This window comes from Dermochelys coriacea, chromosome 21 (genome assembly GCF_009764565.3).
Source record: "Dermochelys coriacea isolate rDerCor1 chromosome 21, rDerCor1.pri.v4, whole genome shotgun sequence".
NCBI lineage: Eukaryota > Metazoa > Chordata > Testudines > Dermochelyidae > Dermochelys > Dermochelys coriacea.
Genome location: NC_050088.1, coordinates 16,597,451 through 16,616,237, shown reverse-complemented (window position 1 = coordinate 16,616,237; position 18,787 = coordinate 16,597,451). Strand labels below are relative to the sequence as shown.

General features: G+C 64.7%; 1 protein-coding gene across 6 annotated transcripts in view; it reads right to left on the bottom strand.

Moving 5' to 3' along the window:
• Window positions 1-425: 425 nt before the first annotated feature.
• The window catches only part of CELSR2 (cadherin EGF LAG seven-pass G-type receptor 2), a 57,409-nt gene continuing 39,047 nt past the window's right edge, over window positions 426-18,787 (bottom strand). The window contains exons 13-36 of one of the 6 annotated variants that reach the window (XR_006276452.1): window positions 18,438-18,579; window positions 16,753-16,873; window positions 15,750-15,933; window positions 14,878-14,979; window positions 14,590-14,684; window positions 13,376-13,585; window positions 12,488-12,671; window positions 11,852-11,995; window positions 11,377-11,560; window positions 10,579-10,746; window positions 10,323-10,449; window positions 9,780-9,980; window positions 9,321-9,495; window positions 8,060-8,172; window positions 6,955-7,034; window positions 6,202-6,328; window positions 5,634-5,756; window positions 5,118-5,248; window positions 4,909-4,997; window positions 4,464-4,634; window positions 3,722-3,943; window positions 2,877-3,123; window positions 1,770-2,243; window positions 426-1,708 (exon numbers count right to left, since the gene is read on the bottom strand). Coding sequence is in view for 3 of the 6 variants with exons in the window: in XM_038380132.2 (XP_038236060.1) it covers window positions 2,216-2,243; window positions 2,877-3,123; window positions 3,722-3,943; window positions 4,464-4,634; window positions 4,909-4,997; window positions 5,118-5,248; window positions 5,634-5,756; window positions 6,202-6,328; window positions 6,955-7,034; window positions 8,060-8,172; window positions 9,321-9,495; window positions 9,780-9,980; window positions 10,323-10,449; window positions 10,579-10,746; window positions 11,377-11,560; window positions 11,852-11,995; window positions 12,488-12,671; window positions 13,376-13,585; window positions 14,590-14,684; window positions 14,878-14,979; window positions 15,750-15,933; window positions 16,753-16,873; window positions 18,438-18,579 (3,368 nt within the window). In the remaining 3 variants the exon portion in view is untranslated. Of the gene's footprint in view, window positions 2,244-2,876; window positions 3,124-3,721; window positions 3,944-4,463; window positions 4,635-4,908; window positions 4,998-5,117; window positions 5,249-5,633; window positions 5,757-6,201; window positions 6,329-6,954; window positions 7,035-8,059; window positions 8,173-9,320; window positions 9,496-9,779; window positions 9,981-10,322; window positions 10,450-10,578; window positions 10,747-11,376; window positions 11,561-11,851; window positions 11,996-12,487; window positions 12,672-13,375; window positions 13,586-14,589; window positions 14,685-14,877; window positions 14,980-15,749; window positions 15,934-16,752; window positions 16,874-18,437; window positions 18,580-18,787 lie in introns of all 6 variants that reach the window. The other 5 variants (XR_006276454.1, XR_006276453.1, XM_038380132.2 and 2 more) reach the window with 5 other exon arrangements.

Genomic DNA, 18,787 nt, shown 5'->3' with positions numbered 1-18,787 from the left:
CATGAGGTGTGATAGTGGGATTCTCACCTCTCCCCCATCAATACATGATTCTCCAGCCCCCACTGGTGGGACCGTGCCCCTCCTGAGACCCCCCAATGGCTTTGCCCTTCAGCACCTGCTGGGGGACCCGGGACCTGGCTCGTGGGTATGGGGGGCCTAGATGGGGCATGGGGGATTTTAGTAGCAGCGGGACCAAGTTTCAGCTTTACAAACAAAACCCTAGGAAGGATTCAAACCCACAGACCCCTGCTGATCTGGGCACTGGGGCGAGCGCCTGACAGGTTGGGGGGCTTTTGTGCAGCTCGGGAGGGGCTGAGTGGCTGCCCTCAGAGAGCAGTGTCCTACACTGGATGCCCCCAGATTCCCCCACCCCACTGCACCAGATCAAACCCTGCTGCGGAATGATGCTGCAGCATGCGGCTGGGGTCAGGCTGGTTTTTTAAATAAAAAAGCGTCCAGCAAGCGCCATCAAATTAACAACTACACCAGAGTCCCCAGCGGTGTCCCGTCCCCCTGCGCAACACCTCCCCGTCTACCTGCAGCAGGGACAGGCCGGCCATGGCCCAGGGGCTGGGGACACATCAAAAAGCACTTTCCAAAAGCCCTGGTGGGTGCTACCTGGGCCAGCGCTGGGGAGGGGGCGTAGAAAACAAAGGCTTTGAGGCAGAAAGGCAGGTGTGGCAGGGCCCTCACCCAGTGGCACAGGAGCCCCTCATTCACTCAGCATCGGGAGGGTTAGCCCCCCCCCCCTTTGTGGTGTGTGTGCGGGGAGGGGGTTATACAAAATAATCACAGCCTGGCCCATGCAGCTGCAGGGGTCTCCCCCATATCAGCCTTGGCTAAGGGCCTGGCGCTGCCAATGGGGCCTGGCAACCTTGCCAGCATAGCTGGCTTTAAGGGCTTGAGCTTATAGCAGTCCAGGAGCATCTTTCCTGGGACCCCCCCACCCCATGGGCACCTGGCCCATCCTCCCCACCTCCAGCTGGAGACTGCTGCTGTCGCTTGCCACGGGTGCAGAACGTGGCCCTCACCCGGCTGCCCCAGGTGCCCTGCCCTGGGGCGTCGTGCGGCACAGCAGAGGCAGAACGTGCTGGGGACACAGCTCCGGAGCCACAGGCACATTTCAGGCCCAGCACCACCATGGCAGCATGTTCAGGCATGGGGCTGGTTCACTGTGGGGCCAGCCCAGCCCCCCACTTCATGGGGGCCCACGGTGAGACCCTTGGGGTCTGGGCCAGAGGTGCTGGGGGCACTTGGCCCTCTGCCAGGCAGCCCCACATGGCAATGGCCAACCCCAGGGCTGTTTTAGGGGCTGGGGGAGACTACCCCTCAGCAGGGCAGTGGTGGCCATGGGGAATAGGGGCAACTAGCCCTGGGGCCCAGTGGCAATCGAGACCGTGCCTGCAGGGCCGAGGGGCCATGCTAGTGGCTCTGCACAGTGACGTCTGTCCGGCCAGCCGCCTGCCTGCAGCTGAGGCGGGGTCAGCGTGGGGCTCAGCGCATTCGCCAGGAGCTGAAGTGCAACTGTTCAAGTACGTCCGTGGTCCAGGCCCCCGACCCACTCAGCACCAGCCAGCAGGGGCCTGCACTGGGCACAAAATCCCGGCAGGTCAAGGCAGTGCCCTGGGTCCTTTCGCTCTTCATTGAAGGGCCAGTGGGGCACCTGGCGGAAGCGTGGGACGGTGCAGCTTGTGCTCCAGATCGGGGCCTTGGCAGCTGGTTCCTGGGATGGAGGGGCCTCGTCGGCTGGTCCCCGGGGCACAGGGAACCCTGGCAGCTGGTCCCTAGGATGGAGGGTCCCCATCGGCTGGCAGCTGGTCCCGAGGATGGAGGGTCCGGATGAGCTGGTTCCCGGGGCAGAGGGGCCCTGTCGGCTGGTCCCCAGGGCAGAGGGGCCTCGTCGGTTGGCAGCTGGCCCCAACGCAGAGGGACCCTGGCGACTGGCTCCCAGGATGGAGGGGCCCCGTCGGCTGGCAGCTGGTCCCCAGGCTGGGCAGGCAGGGGCCCCATTGGCTGGTGGCTGGCCCCCGAGGCAGAGGGGCCCCGTCGGCTGGGCCCCGGGGGCCAGCTCAAATGGAGGTCTCGTCGCTCCTGCTCAGTGATCAGACACACACCAAGAGGGGGGGAACAAACACACAGACGTATGGTCATGAGCAGCTGGGCCGGGCCCCCGGCAGGCTGGCCAGGCGGGCGGCAGAGCCACATGGCACACATGTTAATGGAGGAAATTAAAGAACAGAAATCTGGGCGGTTGGGGGCAGGAGACAGAGAGGAGAGAGGCGGGGTTAGTGCGAGAGTGGAGATGGCAGTGGAAGAGTTAGAGCAGGCGAGCGTCAGGCAGGGTCTTCCCCCCACCCCGAATCAGCCCTGCCCACTTGGGGCCCCAGACTCCCAGCTCAGAGCCCTGGGCTCAGCCCCAGGCCAGCTGCTCGGGGCAGGGCAGGTTCCCAGCAGCTGGGGGCAGCTCGGCCCACCCTGTGACTCGCAGGGGGCAGCTGAACCCTGCATGGAATTGGGGGTGGGGGGAACCGAGGCTCCGGCCGCACAGCCCAGTTCAGCACTCGGGACTCACCCTGGCCAGGGGGCAGGATCCAGGCCCAGAGCGTGGGAAGAGCCGTGGGGGCCCTAGGCCAGGGGAAGAGACGCTGGGGGGCAGAGCCTGGCTGGTTTGAGTGGGCAAAGCCCCAGTTACCTTCCAGGGTGATGGAGGCTGACGCTAGCGCCATGGGCAGAGTGGGAGGTTGGGGTGACGCAGGAGCAGCTCCACAGCCTCCCCCCACAGCCAGATCCCAGGCAGGGCTGTGGCACTGACTGCCCTGCAGGTGGGCACCAGGAGGGGTCAGTGGCAGCGGGCTCAGCCTTGGGCACCTACTCACTCGGAGCCGGAGGAGTCCTCGTCCACTGTGCTGGCCTTGATGCTCATGGTGATGGGTGTCACCCCGTTGAGCTGCTCCTGCAGCGTCTGGCGGGGCCGTGGCAGCACCCTGCCTCCCCGGCTGCCCTCACTGCCTGTCGAGGAGCCGTGCAATGCCACCGTGCCCGGCAGGGGGGCTGAGAGCTCGCTGGGCACATGGCGGAGGCTGTTCTCGCTGATGGTAGGGAGGCACTTCTTCTTCAGGATCCCTGCGGGGGGAAATGGGGGGGTGAGGCCAGGGCAGAAGGGGGAGGGGGCCCAGGCAGCTGGGGTGGGGACAGATGGGAGGGGTCGTAAGGCTGGGATGAGGGTGTGGGGGACCCTCCCGGTTCCTGTCCCGGGCAGGCGCCCTGTGCCAAGCTACAGACAGAGGAATCGCCCCATGGGAGCGGAATCGCCCCATCCAGCCTGGGCTCCCAGATCCTGCAGCCAGCAGGGCCAGAGCAGGTCCTGGGGCTTTGCCAGGCTCACCTCACCTGCAGCGCCTGCCTCTCTGCAGCATTGATCAGCCCTGGCCTGGCAGGAGCCTGCGACCACCAGCTGCCACACGGGTCCAATGCCACCTGGCTGAGGGCTGGAGAAGCCACAGGCTCTGCCGTGTCTGTAGGGGAACCCCATCCCCTATAGAGCCCCCATCTCTGCTGTGTCTATAGGGGAAGCTCTGAGGACCCTCTAGCCCCTGGTACGCCCCCCCCCCCCACTCAGCGATGTCTGTGGAGGACTCCTGCCCCGCACAACACCCTCCCGCCAGCCTTGCAATGCTGGGCCCCCACCCTGGGTGCAGGGGGTGCTGGGTCCCCTGCTTACCTTTCTGGGGCTGGGCAGCAGGGTTGAGCAGCGGAACCAGCATGTTCTTGTCCAGAGTCTCCCCGTTCTCTCTGGGTGCCTCCTCTGGGGGTCCCAGCCGCACCTGCCCCACAGCTGGCTCCACCCGCAGCATCTCAGGGCCGGTGTGCCCATCACTCTCGCTGGCCGTGGTCACAAACTCCCCCGGCCAGTAGGGCTTGCCGTGGGCCGGCATGTTATCCACTGGGGGAGAGCACAGTGAGCTGAGCCGGGGACCCCCTGGAGCCAACTCCCCACCTCCCCAGGGCTGCTCCTGTGCACACCGAGCAGGCAAGGGGATGGCAGGCGCCCGGCGTGGGGCAGGAGATCAGCGTGGGGCAGGCGTCCATCCTGGGGCAGGCCAGAGGAGAGCAGGCGCCTGGCGTGGGGCAAGCGAGGAGTGGGCAGGCGCCCAGCATGGGGCAGGCGAGGGGACAGCAGGCACCCGACATGGGGCTAGCACCCACTGTGGGGAAGATGAGGGGACAGCAGGCACTCGGCATGGGGCAGGCACCCCTCATAGCTGTAGTGTCCCTTGCTCTGGAGTTACAGGACAGCCAGGGAAGGGGTGGAAAGGAGTCAGCCAGGAGAGCAGTGCACTGCCCAGCCCCATGGCTTAGCCACCTCCCCTCCCACTGGCCACAGGCCCAGAATGGGGCTCCCAGGTAATGACCCACTGTGGGGGCTGCTCCCTCCCCTGCCAGCCCCCTGGTCCCGGCGTTACCTTTGGGGGCGCTGTGTTGCAGCAGCTTCTCGCTGGGGGGGTCCAGCAGGTTCTCCCAGCAGGGCTCCCCCGGGAACACCTCGTCCTCGCTGTCTGAGGAGTGGGTGGAAGCGTAGGAGCCGCTCTGGTCGTCCTCCAGGGACAGGTCGCTGTCCGAGTCCGTGTCGTGCTCTGGGGCAGGGACACACAGAGAGCTCAGCATGTGCCAGCGCCCCAGCGGGCCAGCTGGACTCACTCGGCAGGGCCAGCTCCCCCCACCGGCCTACAGGGCCCCTCCCAGCCTAGGGCACAGCCGGGAGACAGAGCCTGGTGCCGGGCTCCAGACAGCCCAGTTCTGCCCCTGAGCCAATGGGACCCCCTGGGGTGGCAGCCACCAGAGGACGCTATCGCTGGCCGCCCGCCCCACGTCACCCAGCAGAGGCAGCACGGCGCCACCCTTGCTCACCGATCGGCTGGTCCTTGGCCGCCAGGAAGAGGGCGCCGGGGTCCGTCTGGCCGCTGGGCACCTGGCAGCTCTTCAGCCCAGACTCCTCCCTGCAAAATACAGGCAGGACACTAGCACCACACAGGGCCTGGCCAGGCCGGGCTCCCCAGCCACATGGCCCAGCGCTGCCCGGGGGGGCCAGCTGGCTGCCCTGGCAGGGCGAGCGGTACCTGAGCACGAAGGGGAGGTAGCTGTGCTGGCTCTTGCCTGAGTGCACGGTGCTGTGCAGCGAGCCTGTGGACGCGCCGAAGGGCATGTGGTACAGCCGGTCAGCCACATACGTGTTGTTGCAGTTGTAGGCCTGGGGGCGGGGGTCAGAGAACAGGGGGCAGACGGTGAGTCGCTGCTTCTTCTGACACTTCCCACTTGGCCTGCTGCCCCTCCCCAGCACCTCAGCCCTGGGATCCCCCACCTCTGCTGGTGCGCCTCACTCCTGACCCACCGCCTCCTATTATCCCAGCCCTGGGCTCCCCCCAGCCCCCCAGCTCTGCTGGTGCCCCTCACTCCTGACTCGCAGCCCCCTGCTAGCCCAGCCTTGGGCTCCCCCCACCCCCCAGCTCTGCTGGTGCCCCTCACTCCTGACTCGCAGCCCCTGCCAGCCCAGCCCTGGTAGAGATGACGCCGCCCAGGGCAGAGAGCCAGGCTGAGGCACTAGTTACTCCGGCTGTGCAGGGCTGGGCACTAACCGCTGTCAGGGTGGATTTGGTGGTGAGTGCAGGATCTGTGCTGTGCTTCTTGCTGCAGCTGAACTTCAGAGCCTTCCTCACGTCCTTGCTGAAGACGATGCAGGCGAGGAAGATGAAGGGGCCCTGAGGGAGGGTGCGAGGGGCAGGTCAGAGCCTGCTGGGGCTGAGCTGGGCCGGGGGGCCTGGATGGAGCTGAGGGGGGTTCATGAGCCAGGCCCCCTTCCCTGACGTACTGCCACACTTCCTGCCGGAGGGTGATGGCTCTGGGGGCAGGTGCTCACACAGGGGTCCTCCATTGGGGACCTCTGTGCCAGGCCCGGATCCCCCCAGCCGTCACAGCGCAACCCCCCCACCCCCACCCTGGCACCATGGTGTGAAGCTGGCTCACCACAGGGCCAGGCACAGGCCCCGCCAGCTCGGAGCCAACGGGGCCACGCCGGGCTGCTGAGGCCTCTGTGCCACCTCTACACAGGCTCGGCTCCTGGGCCAAACTGGGGAGACCCCCACCCCTGCTGGGGAAAAGGCCCCGCTCCCTCAGGGAAAGGCCCCACCCCCTGCCCTGCCATACCTGGAGGCAGTTGAAACCGGCAAAGAGGTAGTGGAAGAGGATGGCGTCGCTGTTGACGGAGAGCAGGGCCAGGAGCCACGTGGCGCTAACCAGCAGCAGCACCAGGAATGCCGCCCGCAGCCCCGACCTGTGCCAGGCAGAGGGGTCAGGCCAGGCCAGAGATGCCGACCCCGCCCACACCGACCCCTCCCGCACTGTGTGATGCAGCAGGGAGGGGGAGTGTTGACCGGGGAATGTGGCTGGAGAGTTTCACTGGGGATGGGGGAGGTAAAACTGGACAAAGGCTGGGGGGGAGCTGCGGGAAGCTGGGTGAGATGCTGAAGGGGTTTTTCAGTGGGGAGTTGGCCGGGGAAGAGGGGAGAGCCCCAGAGAAGGGGGTCTAAGCTCTCCTCCCCCAGAAGGACCTCACTAAGGGGTCCTGTTTAGGCCTGCAAGCTCTGGTCTGGACTGTGTTCCTGTCGTCTCTAATAAACCTTCTGTTCTACTGCTGGCTGAGAGTCACGGTGAATGTGAATCGCAGGAAGCGGGGGTACAGGGCCCTGACTCCCCCACGCTTCGTAACACACTGACCCCTGCCCATGCCCACACAAACCCCTCCCCCGCCCATCCCCACACCAACCCTGCCTGCACCGACCCCTCCCCCCCCAAGAAACACCCCCCCAGTTCCCTCCCCCCGGGAGCAGGCCTCAGTCAGCACCTCCCGTGCTGCCCTGCCAGCCAGCGCTGCCCAGGGGGGCGGGGCGTAAGACTCACACTGGGCCCCTCTTCTCGAAGCCCCGCTCCTGGGCCAGGCAGGCGGCTTTGGTGGCCAGGACATGGAGGAAGATGCTTGTCTGCACGGGGGAGAAGGTGGGTCAGCAACAGGAGGCAGGGCCCAGGGTCCCCCCAGCCCCTCCCCATGGCCCCCTGCCCCTCCCCACAGTCTGCCCAAGTGGCCATAGTGCAGAGCCCAAGGTGCCCCGGCAGGGCCCAGCCCAAGGCCCCGACCCAGGCAGAAGGAGGTTGTTTCTTGGTGGGATGCGCCTGTGCAGGCATGAGCCATGGGAAGCAGCCCCCGGGTCAGAGCCCTGGTCCGGCTGGGCTGGGACACTTCCAAGGAATCCATAGTGAGGGGGTTCCCTTCCTGGCCCCACGTGACAGGAGGAGTCTGGAGGCCAGTGGGAGGAAGGGCAGCAGGTCTGCATGGCCCAGGCCCTCCCCTCACCCTCATGGCTCTCCCCAGTAGGGGACCTCAGCGGGGAAACTGAGGCACTGAGAGGCAAAGGAGCCTGTCCCAGGTCAAACAGAAAGTCAGTGACTGGCCTGGGATGAGAACCCAGGAGTCCTGGCTCCCAACCCCCCTGCTCTAACCACTAGATAGCCCCCCCTTTCCCAGAGCAGGGATCGAAGCTAGGAGTCCTGACTCCTCTCTGCCAGAGGCGGGGGGCAGTGCAGCGCACGCGGGTCAGTGCCGGGTGCCCAGCAAGGGCATGGGGGGGCAGCCTGTGCACTGTGGGGACAGGTAACGAAGCTGGGGCTGCTCTGCACAGAATCGACCAGCCGTGCCCACGGGGGTGGTGGGGGCACCCCATGTGCAAAGGCTTTGACCCCACTGCCAGTGGGGAGTGTCACTGCAGGGTGAGTAAGGGAGATACCACTGCAGGGGACTGGGGGGGGGTGCCTGGGTCAGCTGGAGGAGATACCACTGCAGAGTGGGTGGCGGGGTGCCCAGGCCAGCTGGGGGGAGATACCACTGCAAGGAGACTGGGGGGTGCCTGGGCCAGACCATGTTGCAGTTGGTCTTGCTGCCCTTTGATCCTCCCCGTGTCTCCCCAGCCCCATGCACTAGCCTCGGAGCCCCCACTGCCCCCATACGCACTGAGACGGTGAAGGCGATGGGCCCGGCAAAGCTCCAGACCAGCGTGTCATAGATGGAAAGCCAGCAGAAATCGGGGTTCCCGTAGCCCTCAGGGTCCAGCCCCACGGCCAGTCCTGTGAAGAGAGGAGCCACATGGCTCATCACATCCCATCCTGGCAGAGCACAGAGGAGCCAGCAATCCATGAGCCCTCTGCACCACTGGTGGACCAGGTGCCTCCCATGCCAAGGGCCCTGTGTCTCCACTGAAGACAGACCGATCGGCCCGGTGTTAAGCAGGGAGCAGAACAGGAAGGATGCGGTCAGTCTTCACGGAGTGCTTGGGGCGTTCTCACCCAGAACCGCTATATCCCTTATTGGATGGTAACATCTGAGGGGTCAGATCGTGAGCCGGTGGGACCCAGCAGCCTGGAGAGACATTAGCTAGTGCAAAGGGCTGGGCGCCAAAGAAGGGGTGACACCCTGCCCCACGGGAGAGTTCCATGGATACCAGACCTGCCACTGGATCATCCCTACGTACCGTCAGCAAGAGGACATGAAGAGGAGTCAGGGAAGTGGATTCCTCCCAGCCGCTGAGTTTGCAGTTTAGAGCACATGGCAGGGGGGAATCAAACTCCCAGACGAATGGAACTTGGGATCTTTGTGCTGCTTGGACACTGGGGGGGCCAAGTGTTTGTAGGCATAAGCAAGAGATGTCCGGCTGTTTAGCCTGGGTTAGCCCTAAAGGACACAGAGCTGGCTTCTCAGAGAAGCCTCTATTACCTTTTGAAACGTAAGGTTGGAACTCGTTTGTGTATCTCTGTTACCTGCTGTAACCTCATCAGTAACCCTCGTTACCTTTTCCTAGCTAATAACTCTGTAGATAGTTTGTTAGAGGTTTCGCTGCAAGCCTTGTCTTTGGGGTGAGATCTGAAGTGCAGCTGACCTGAGTAAGTGACTGATCCTTTGGGACTGGGAGTGACCTGAAGCTCGCTGTGATCTGTGGTGAAGGGACCAGCCATCACAAAGGCCGGCTCACTGGGGTGGCAACAGAGCGGAGTGCCCAAGGGGACTGTCTGTGACTCCAGAGGAATTCACACTAGAAAGATAACTGGGTGGTGAGGGCTCAGTACTGAATTCCCAGCCAGCGTGGGGGTGGGGGGCACCCTGCTCCTACCAGCCTGCCAAGAACACGCCCCTCCCAGCCTTGCCCAGCAGCGGACAGCAGAGCCTGTGGGGAGCAGACGTAGCCCCAGCAGGGAGGCGGGGCAGCGCCGGGGCTCACCTGTGATGAAGGCTGGCACACCCCAGCCCACCATGTAGTAGAAGCGCATGGGGCTGTGGTTGATGTCCCGCACCTCGGTCAGCATGCGGTAGAGGTGCAGTGCCTCCAGCAGGAGCCAGGCGAAGGTGCACATGTAGAAGAAGTGCAGCAGGATGGCGATCACGGTGCAGGCAAACTGTGGGGAGGGCCAGGCGTTAGGGGGCAGGGGGAGCCGGCACAGCTGGGGAAAGGCCCCAGGACACCCTGGTCACTGTGCGCCCCTCAGGCTTTGAGGCGCCCTGCTGCCCCCAGCTAGGAGACTGCACACTGCAGGGCCGCCATGCCTGGGCTAAGCCAGCCCCGCCGGGGCTCCATGCGCAGGGCCCAGCCGCCACCTGCTCAGCTCCCCACCCCTGTCCCAGTCGCGCCTCAGGAGGGTCCCAGGCCAGCCCAGCCCCCGCGCCCCACCCGCAGGCTCACGGGGACGTCGGCCTGGTTGATGCCCAGCAGGAAGACGAGCTCGGCGAGGAAGAGGGCGGTGGCGGTGTTCTTGCGGATGCTGTGCTGGTTGGCGCGCAGGGCCCGCAGACCAGCCAGCACCAGGAAGGTGAGCAGGAGGCTGCCCAGCGTCACGGCCACGGAGGCGTAGGTGATGGTCTGCAGTGGCAGGATCTCCCCGTTCTGGAGGGCAAAGGGGGGCTCATTGGGCAGCAACCAGCACCACAGGCCCTGCCCCCCAACCAGCTCAGGGCTCAGAGATCACCATAGCCCCGCCCTCTCTCACTCGGGGCTACACCCATGGCTCCACCTCCTTGGGAATGGGGCTCCTCCCCCTCTCACCCCTCACACTGTGGGCCCACCCATCGCTGCACTCCCTGGGGGATAGGGCCCCACCCCACCTGTCATACTGTGGCCTTGCCCATGGCTCTGCCCCCTGGATATCTGGGCTCCTCCCCCTCTCACCTCGAACACTGTGACCCCGCCCATGGCTCCGCCCCCTGGGTTGGGGCCCCGCCCACTCACCTCTCTCCTGGAGATGTCCATCAGCACGGCGAAGCTGGTCATGTGGCTGCACTGGCAGCTGACATGACTCTGGTTCCTGAAGACCAGCTCACAGCCCCTGGCCGACCAGCCGCCCGCCCCACCATGCCTGGGGAGCAGGAGAGCCGGAGTCAGGGAGGTTCTGGGGGACCCCGGTGGGGTAACAGGGCCTGTGAGCCCAGAGCCCCCCCCGCAGGTGGGCGGGCTGGGGGTGCTGGGCCCAGCCCGGGGTACTCACAGTATGGAGTGGTTCCAGAAGACGCAGATGGGCTTGGAGCGCTCCTCCGTCTCCAGCAGCCGGAACTGCACGGTGATGGGCTTCTCCAGCGCCCGCGGCCCCCGCTGCTCCTCATCGTGCACCATGATGCTCACCACCGGTGTGTTGATGATGGGCCGTTTGGGGACCCTGCGGGAAGAGCTGGCACAGTGGGACCCAGGGCCACATGCCCCACCTCACTCACCTCGGCCCCAGCGACTGAGACCTGTGTGCTCCGGCCTCCCAGCTATCTACCCACCCACCTGTCCCTCTGCACCTCTGCCACCCCCCACAGATACCTGCCCCCACATGTGCCCCCCGCCACAGCTACCTGTCCCCCTGCACCTCTGCCACCCCCCACTGCTACCTGCCCCCACATGTGCCCCCCACCACAGCTACCTGTCCTCCTGCACCTCTGCCACCCCCCACTGCTACCTACCCCTACATGTGCCTCCCCCCCCCGCCACAGCTACCTGCCAGAGGAGATGGGGGGAAGGTCCAAGCCCAGTTCCCAGCTGGGCCGTGGACACCAAGCTCCCCTGGGGATCCCGCAGGGCAGGGCCATGGCACATTGGCTGAGGGTAAACAGGGGCCTTCACTGCCTCTCCGTGCCCCACTTCGCACCATCTTCTCCCCAACGCCCCCCGGATCCTCTCCCCAGCTCCCCGCGCGGCTCCTCTCCCCAGCACCTCTCCCCACCTGCCTGCCATCTTCTCCCCAGCACATCCCAGCTCCTCTCCCCAACGCCCCCCCGGGAACCTTTCCCCAGCCCGTGGGTACCGCAGGCTCCGTTTGTCCGTGTCGTACTGCTCTGGCAGCAGCCCCGCCAGGGTGCGGTAGATAATGACACTGGCCACGGCCTGGCCCTCACTCAGCTCCAGATGCCTCTGGTGCCGGGTCACCAGCGCTGGCTCCTTCTCCTCTGCGGAGCTGGGGGGCTGCTTGGCACTGACCGTGGGGGGGTCTGGAGGGAGAATCACAGTAGGTGAGAGCAGGGCTGGACCTTGCTCCCACGAGGGCAGCACGGACCTAGGCGAGGACCAGTCACGCTGCATTCCCTGCAATACCGGCTGGTGCCCACAGAGAGCCCTGGGCTCCCCCCAGCTCTGCCGGTGCCCCTCACTCCCCACCCGCAGCCCCCTCGATCCCAGCTCTGGGCTCCCCGCCAGCCCTCCCTGAATCCTGGGCTCCCCACAGGTGCTGCCCAGCTCCACCCCTGCTGGTGCCCCCTGGTGGGGCACTGCTGCTGACTCACCTTTGCCCTCGGGCGCCTGGAAGACGGTTTCGGGGAGGATGACGGTGGTTTCCAGGTCTGCAGGCTTCTCACCACGCAGCGTATCGTAGTGGGGCAGCTTGGCGCCAGCAAAGTTCTCCTTGTCCAGCCGCACTACAGAGATGACTGGCGGAGAGACCCCCTCATGAGGGGCTGGGCCTGCCCCCGACGAGCTCACCCCACCCTCCTGCCTGGGCTGGCACCAGGCCAACGTAGGGTCATGATTCTGGGAGCCCTGGAGACTCCTGGTGGCGCCAAGTATCCACCCTCCCCAGCCGGGGACTGCTCAGGAGCGGGCCATGGGGTGGATAAGGCTGGGCAGCCGAATGTGGCCTGGCGTCAGGCTGGGCTCCCTCACACGCTAGGGCTCCCCTTCCAGCTCCTGGGCACAGCAGCCTGCACTCCCGTGACGCAACAGTCACACCCCCAACTGACAGCCACACCCCCACATGACAGCCACGCCCCCACGCGACAGCCATGCCCCGCACAGGACAGCCATGCCCCCACGCGATAGCCACTCTCCCACGCGACAGCCACGCCCCCCATGTGACAGCCACGCCCCTATGCCACAGCCACGCCCCCCACACGACAGCCACGCTTCCAGTGCACTGCCCTCACCAATGTTGGGCGTGACGAGGGTGAAGGGGCTTAGGTAAGTCTGGCGCAGGTTCTGGGCCAGGGTGCTGGCATAATCCTCATAGCGCTTCAGCAGCCAGGCCGTGCCGCCCTCCGTCTGCTGGATCAGCTCCCAGTGGCGCTTGTTGCTGGGGTCCAGCAGGGCACTGCCCACCTGCAGCAGGTTCTGCAGGGGGGGCATCATGAGCATGGGGCCCTGCTGGGCTGACACACTGGGCACCCCCGGGTGGGGGTCTAGAGCACAGACCTGGCTAGGCACTGCAGCAGGCTCATCGCCAGGTGACGGAGTGCCTGGTCCCACCCCTCTGGGGCTGAGCCAATGTCACGGTTCGGGTCTCAATGGGGCCACCTGGGGATCCAGCCCCATGGAGTCAGGGTGTCTGGGGACCTGCCTGACCTGTGGGACCCACCTGCCCCTGTGGGACCCTCCCTGGCCCATCTCCCCAGCTGGGTGTTTTGTTTGTGGGTGTGAGGGGGAATCACCTGCCCCAGGCCACAAGAGCCTGTGGAGTCCCCTGGGCAGCCTGCACCAAGCGATACTGGGGACCCACATCCTTCCCGTCAGCCCCCTGTGCCTGTGCCCAGGGGCAGCCTGGACAGGCATGGCAATGCCCAGATTCTTTCCCAGGTCCCCATGGTGGCTGCTTTGCATGGGGTCAGTCTCCAGCTCCACGGGGTCAGTTTCCCATGGAGCACACGCGTGGCCCCAGCAAGGCACCATCCTCTGATCACAACAAGCCCCGCGTGCCCAGGAGCAGGTGCACCAAGGTCCTTCCCTCCCTGGCCAATGCAACCTGAAGCCCCCACCCCTGTGCCTGCCTGGCAGGGCTTCCCCACACCACCCCAGCCACTCTCCCAACCCGCTGGCACCTCGGTGAAGTGGACGTCCTGTGTGGCAGCCAGGCTGAAGCCCTGCTGGTGGCTCTCATGCTGCAGGAGGCGGGCACAGAGCTGGTACGCCACCCGCACGTCGCTGCCAAAGTAGCTGGTTGTGTGCTGGGTGGCATTGTGCAGCTGCAGGGCCACCCGCTGCGCCAGCCCTGCGTCCAGGAGCGACTCATTCCGCAGCAGCCGCTCCGCCTGTGCCAGGCAAGGCAGTCATCAGTGCCAGGCACTGGGGAGGTGCACTAGGGGAGGCCAGACTGAACGTAGCCTTGGGGCTCAGCACCGGGGGAGCAGGGGGGCCTCCGTCTGAATATGGCCTAGGGGCTCAGGGCTGGGGTACTGAGGAGGCGGAGAGGCCCAGGCTGAGCACAACACGGGGGACTCAGCACCAGGCACCTGCGGGGGCACAGACCGAACTTGGCCTGGGGAGCTTAGGGCTGGGCACCAGGGAGGCAGGGGAGTCCCAGACCGAATGCAGCCTGGAGTGGGGAGAGGCCTCATGGCTGAGATCCGGCTGCCTTTGCAGCCCAGCTGTCATGATGTGCTCCTCAAGGATGGGACTGGTCAGCTTGTGGGAAAACCCCCCTCTGATTCACTGCCTTCCCCACTGCCCTGTCTCTTGGGGAAGGGAGGCTAATCAGAGCTGCTGCAGGTTGCTGGCAGAGCTTTCCCCCCACCGATACTGTTCCCATGGGGGGGCACTAAACAGCCCAGCGGGTCATCCCCCTCCACAGTGAGTGACAGCGCAGCTCCTCGGCCCCCCACCCACTTGGCCTGGGCAGAGGCAGAGGGGGGTGAAGACCCCTGAAGATGCCATTGGCCTGGTGGGGGAGAGGAGCCCCCAGCACCCCCCACCTGGGAGAGGAGGTAAAGCCTGAGGCGTGCTGGGGACAGAACTGGGGGGTCAGGATGAAGTGTGGGGCAGGGCAAGGGGAGCTTGACAGCACCGATGGCCCCTGCACTGGGGCTGGCCCAGAGCACAACAAAGTGTCTGGCACTGGGGGGGGGCCAAGTCCGGCGGCAATGACACCTGGGGCTGCCCGTACAAGGAGCACCTCAGGTCTCGCCTTGTCAGGTGGAGCAGTGCATGCTGGGGCCCCCCGGAGTCACAGCCAGGGCACTGGGAGCTGCCACGGGGGCCCTGGCAGGTCTGGGGCTGGGCTCCCTGGATCTGTGGGTGCTGGGCAGATGCCACTCACCAGGCTCTGGAGCTGGGCGAAGGGTAGCGAGGTGCAGTTGAAGAGGTTGGGAGCCAGCCATCCCTTGTGCTCGTCACAGTGCCGCACCGCGGTGCCTGCGGGAAGAGAGCAGGGGTCACCGTGGGGCGCCCCGGCCCTGCCCACCCAGCCCTGCTGCCAGCACGGGCCAGAGACTCAGAGCCATCCTGCACCCCTAGCGTTTGGGCAGGCGGGCACAGGGCATTGCGCTGCAGCCGTGGCATGAGGGCACATCAAGCACCGTCTCCCGTCGCAGCGGCACATAGTTACCCAAGGATCCTCGGGGGCAGGGTGATGCGGCAGGCAGCCCAAAACGGGTGCGGGGCCACCAGATGTTGGCTTCGATGGCACGGGGGCAGCTGTCGTAATTCACTGCACGACAAAGAAGCAAATCAGAGAGTCCCGAGGTGCCCAGCATGTGCCCCCAGCTGGGCAGGTCCAGGAGCCCAGTTTGCCGCAGTGTGCTCAGGGGAGCCCTGGCTGGAGGGCATAGGGGCCACGGGACAGCCTTGGGTTGGGGGGTTACTATCACAGACCCCACCTGGACAAGGGCCTGCTGGGCGGTGGGCAGGCAGCGGGGTACATGGGGAGTCTGGATAACAATGGATGGGGGGATGGGACATCACCTGGGGCCGTGGCCCACATCCTGACAAGGAGATCTTGGCAGCCAGCGGCCCTGACACCCCTTCACCAGCGTGGGGGAGGGCAGGGTGCCCACAGCTCCGGGGCTATGGTCCATTCAGCCCCCAGCTGACTCTGGCCCCCCAGAGTCTCCTTTATTTCCCTGCTGGGGTGGCCGTTCCACCCACACTACCCCCAGTGGAAATCCTGTGTCTTGGGCATGCCCCCCACTTGCATCCTGAGTGGTGCTGGGCCCTGCCGCGCCCTGCGGGGCCACATCCTACCTCATGCTGGCAGTTGTGTCCCGCCCCTCCCTCAGGGTTGTGCCAGACATGCCATGGGGAATGTGCCCCACCTCACCCTGGGGACCACCTGGAGACTGGGCCCTGCCATGCCCTGGGGGCTGCACCCGCTGTGCCCTGGGGGCAGGGCCCTGGGGGCCGATCCCTGCCATGCCCTGGGGGCCAGGCCCCGCTATGCCCTGAGGACCACGCCCGCCGTGCCACAGGAGCTGGTCTGACCTTCGCAGCCATTGGTGGTGACCTCGGCAAAGGGGTTATCACAGTGGTCGCAGCGTCGCCCGATGACACCTGGCTTGCACTGGCACTGCCCTGTCTCAGGGTCACAGAGCCGCGCCAGGGAGCCTGTGGGGTAGCAGTCACACAGCAGGCAGGAGTCGCTGGCCAGCGGGCAGTAGTGATTCTCCTGGGGGGAAGAACCCAGGACTTTAGTCCCAGTGGGCAGCTGGCAGCCCTGTGCAGCCAAATCCCATCTATTGACCAGGCAGCCCACAGGTCACCACAGGGCCAGATCCACCCATTGCCCTGTGCTCCATGGGGCTCTTCTTGGTGGAGGGGAGAACAGCTCCCACCCATCCAGCTAAGGCTGCTGGCAGGGCCTAGTTAGTGCTCTGGAGTGGGGGACACTGACTCACTGAGACCCCCCAAAGTCTGCTCACACATGGACTACCATGCACCCAGCGGGCACTGCCATCGACCATGTCCCACTGCCAGCCCCTCGGCTGCCTGCTGCCTGGGCCATGGGCAGAGCCGTTCCATGGGACAGGTACCACCAGAGACCAGCCACACCTGCCCACCCCCAAGGCTGCAGAGGGCAAAAAATCTCACACTCCATCCGGGCCCTCAACCTGCCTCATGGGAAACCCTTGACCCCAGTGCTGCTCAACTTCCGGCCCCTGCTGGAGCCCTTCTGGGAACCCGGCGTGGGGGGGACGCAGCACCCAGAGCCAAGCAGGGAGGCAGGGGATAGGCAGCACAGCCAGACTGCAGCGGGGAGCTGATGGGAGGGGCAGAGGGAGCCGAAAGATCTGGAGCTAAGCCCTGGGTCACTGGCACCCCCAAGCAGTGCTATCCCCCCAGCTGGGCTGAGCATCCCCCCAATCCTCCTTCAGTGGTATCTCCCCCCAGCTAGCCCGGCACGGCCCCAGTCTCCCTGCAGTGGTATCTCCCCCCTGCTGACCCGGGCACCTCCCAGTCCCTCTGTGGTGGTGCCTCCCTCACTCACCCTGCAGTGACACTCCCCACTGGTTTTGTTGCAGTCGGGGTCGAAGCCTTTGCTGACGTCACAGTTGCAGGGGCTGCACATGGGGTGCCCCCACCACCCCCGCGGGCACGGCTGGTCGATCCTGTGCAGAACAGCCCCAACTTCGTTACTTGCCCCCACACTCCACAGGCTGCCCCCCCACGCCCTCGCTGGGCACCTGGCACTCACCCGTGTGCGCTGCACCGCCCCCCCCCACAGTCACTCTGGGCACCATTCCCACACGCCTGGCACACTCACTGCGTATGCACTGCACACACATTGCCCCCGACATGCTACCAGACACTGGGCACACACTGCCTGGGCCTGCACTGCATGCACCCCTAGTGTACACTCAGCTTACACCTTCACTGCACATCCAACATACACCCAGTGTACACCTGCACTTCATGCACACCCAGCATACACCAACATTGCATGCACACCTAGCATACACCCAGCTTACACCTTCACTGCATGTATACACAGCGTACACCCAGGGTATACTCGCACTGCACATACCCCCAACATACACCAGTGTACACCTGCATTGAACGCACCCCCAACGTACACCCAGCTTACACCTGCACTGCACGCACCCCCAACATACACCTGCATACACCTTCATGCACGCACCCCCAACATACACCCAGCATACACCTACACTGCATGCACACCCAGCGTACACCTACACTCCAAGCACCCCGAATGTACACCCATCATACACCTGCACTGCACGCACACCCAGCATACACCCAGCGTACACATGCACTGCACACAACCCTAACGTACACCCAGCGTACACCTGAACTGCATGCACACCCAACATACACCTACACTGCACACACACTCACTACCTACATCTGCACTGCACACACTCCAAGCATAAATTTGCACTGCACGCACACCCAGCACACACCTGCACTGCATGCACACTCACTGCCTATATCTACACTGCATGCACATCCAGCATGTGCCTGCACTGCATGTGCACACTCACTGTGCACATGCACACACATACACAATCACTGCATAACCTGCACAGTACACACAAACACTGTACATCTGCACTGCACACACACAATGTACACACACTCACTGTGAACATCTGCATGGCACACACACTGACTGCATACACCTGCACTACACACACACAATCACTGAGTACACCCACATGCCATGCACACATACATATTACATAAATTTCTACTATGTGCACACACACACAGCATATATGTGCAGTGCATACGCCTATACAGCATGCATGCAGACACACACCCTGAGTGTATACTAACACTGCACACATGCACACACACATATTTACTGAATATACCTGCATGGGGCATGCACACTCACTCCATAGCTTTGCATTGCACACATATGCACACACACACACACACACACACATAGTGTACACCTGCATGGTGCTCTCTCTCACACACATACACACTGTGTACAGCTGAACAGCACACAGAGTATACACCTGCGCTGTATACACACTCACTGCCTACACCTTCACTGTGCACACACACACACTGCACTCACACTCCCTGCATAGACCTGCACTGCACACCCCCCACACACATACACTGTGTGCACACACCAGTACTATGCCCACACAGAGCATCTACATACACTGCAGACACACACCCCACGTCCTGGCATCTCACTTGTTTTCACAGTAGGGGCCAAAGTAGCTGGGGGGACACTCGCAGATGTAGCCGTGCGGAGCGCTGGGCTTGCGAGTGCACGTGGCCTGGTGCTCACAGGGGTTGAGGGCGCACACGTGGGCACAGCTGTCTCCATAATAACCTGGGGCAGGAAGGAGGAGATGCCTGGAGGTTCAGTGTCCCACTGCCCCAGCCCGGGGCTCCCACGGCCGCCCGCCCATGCTGGCTGAGAATGAGTGATGCTCTGCGTGCAGCACCAGAGCCAGGGCGGCCTTGGCCGGAGCTGTCCTCCAGGGGGCTGGCCAGCCTTGGGGTGCCCCTCGCATGTGATCAGCCCCAGAGCCACTGGC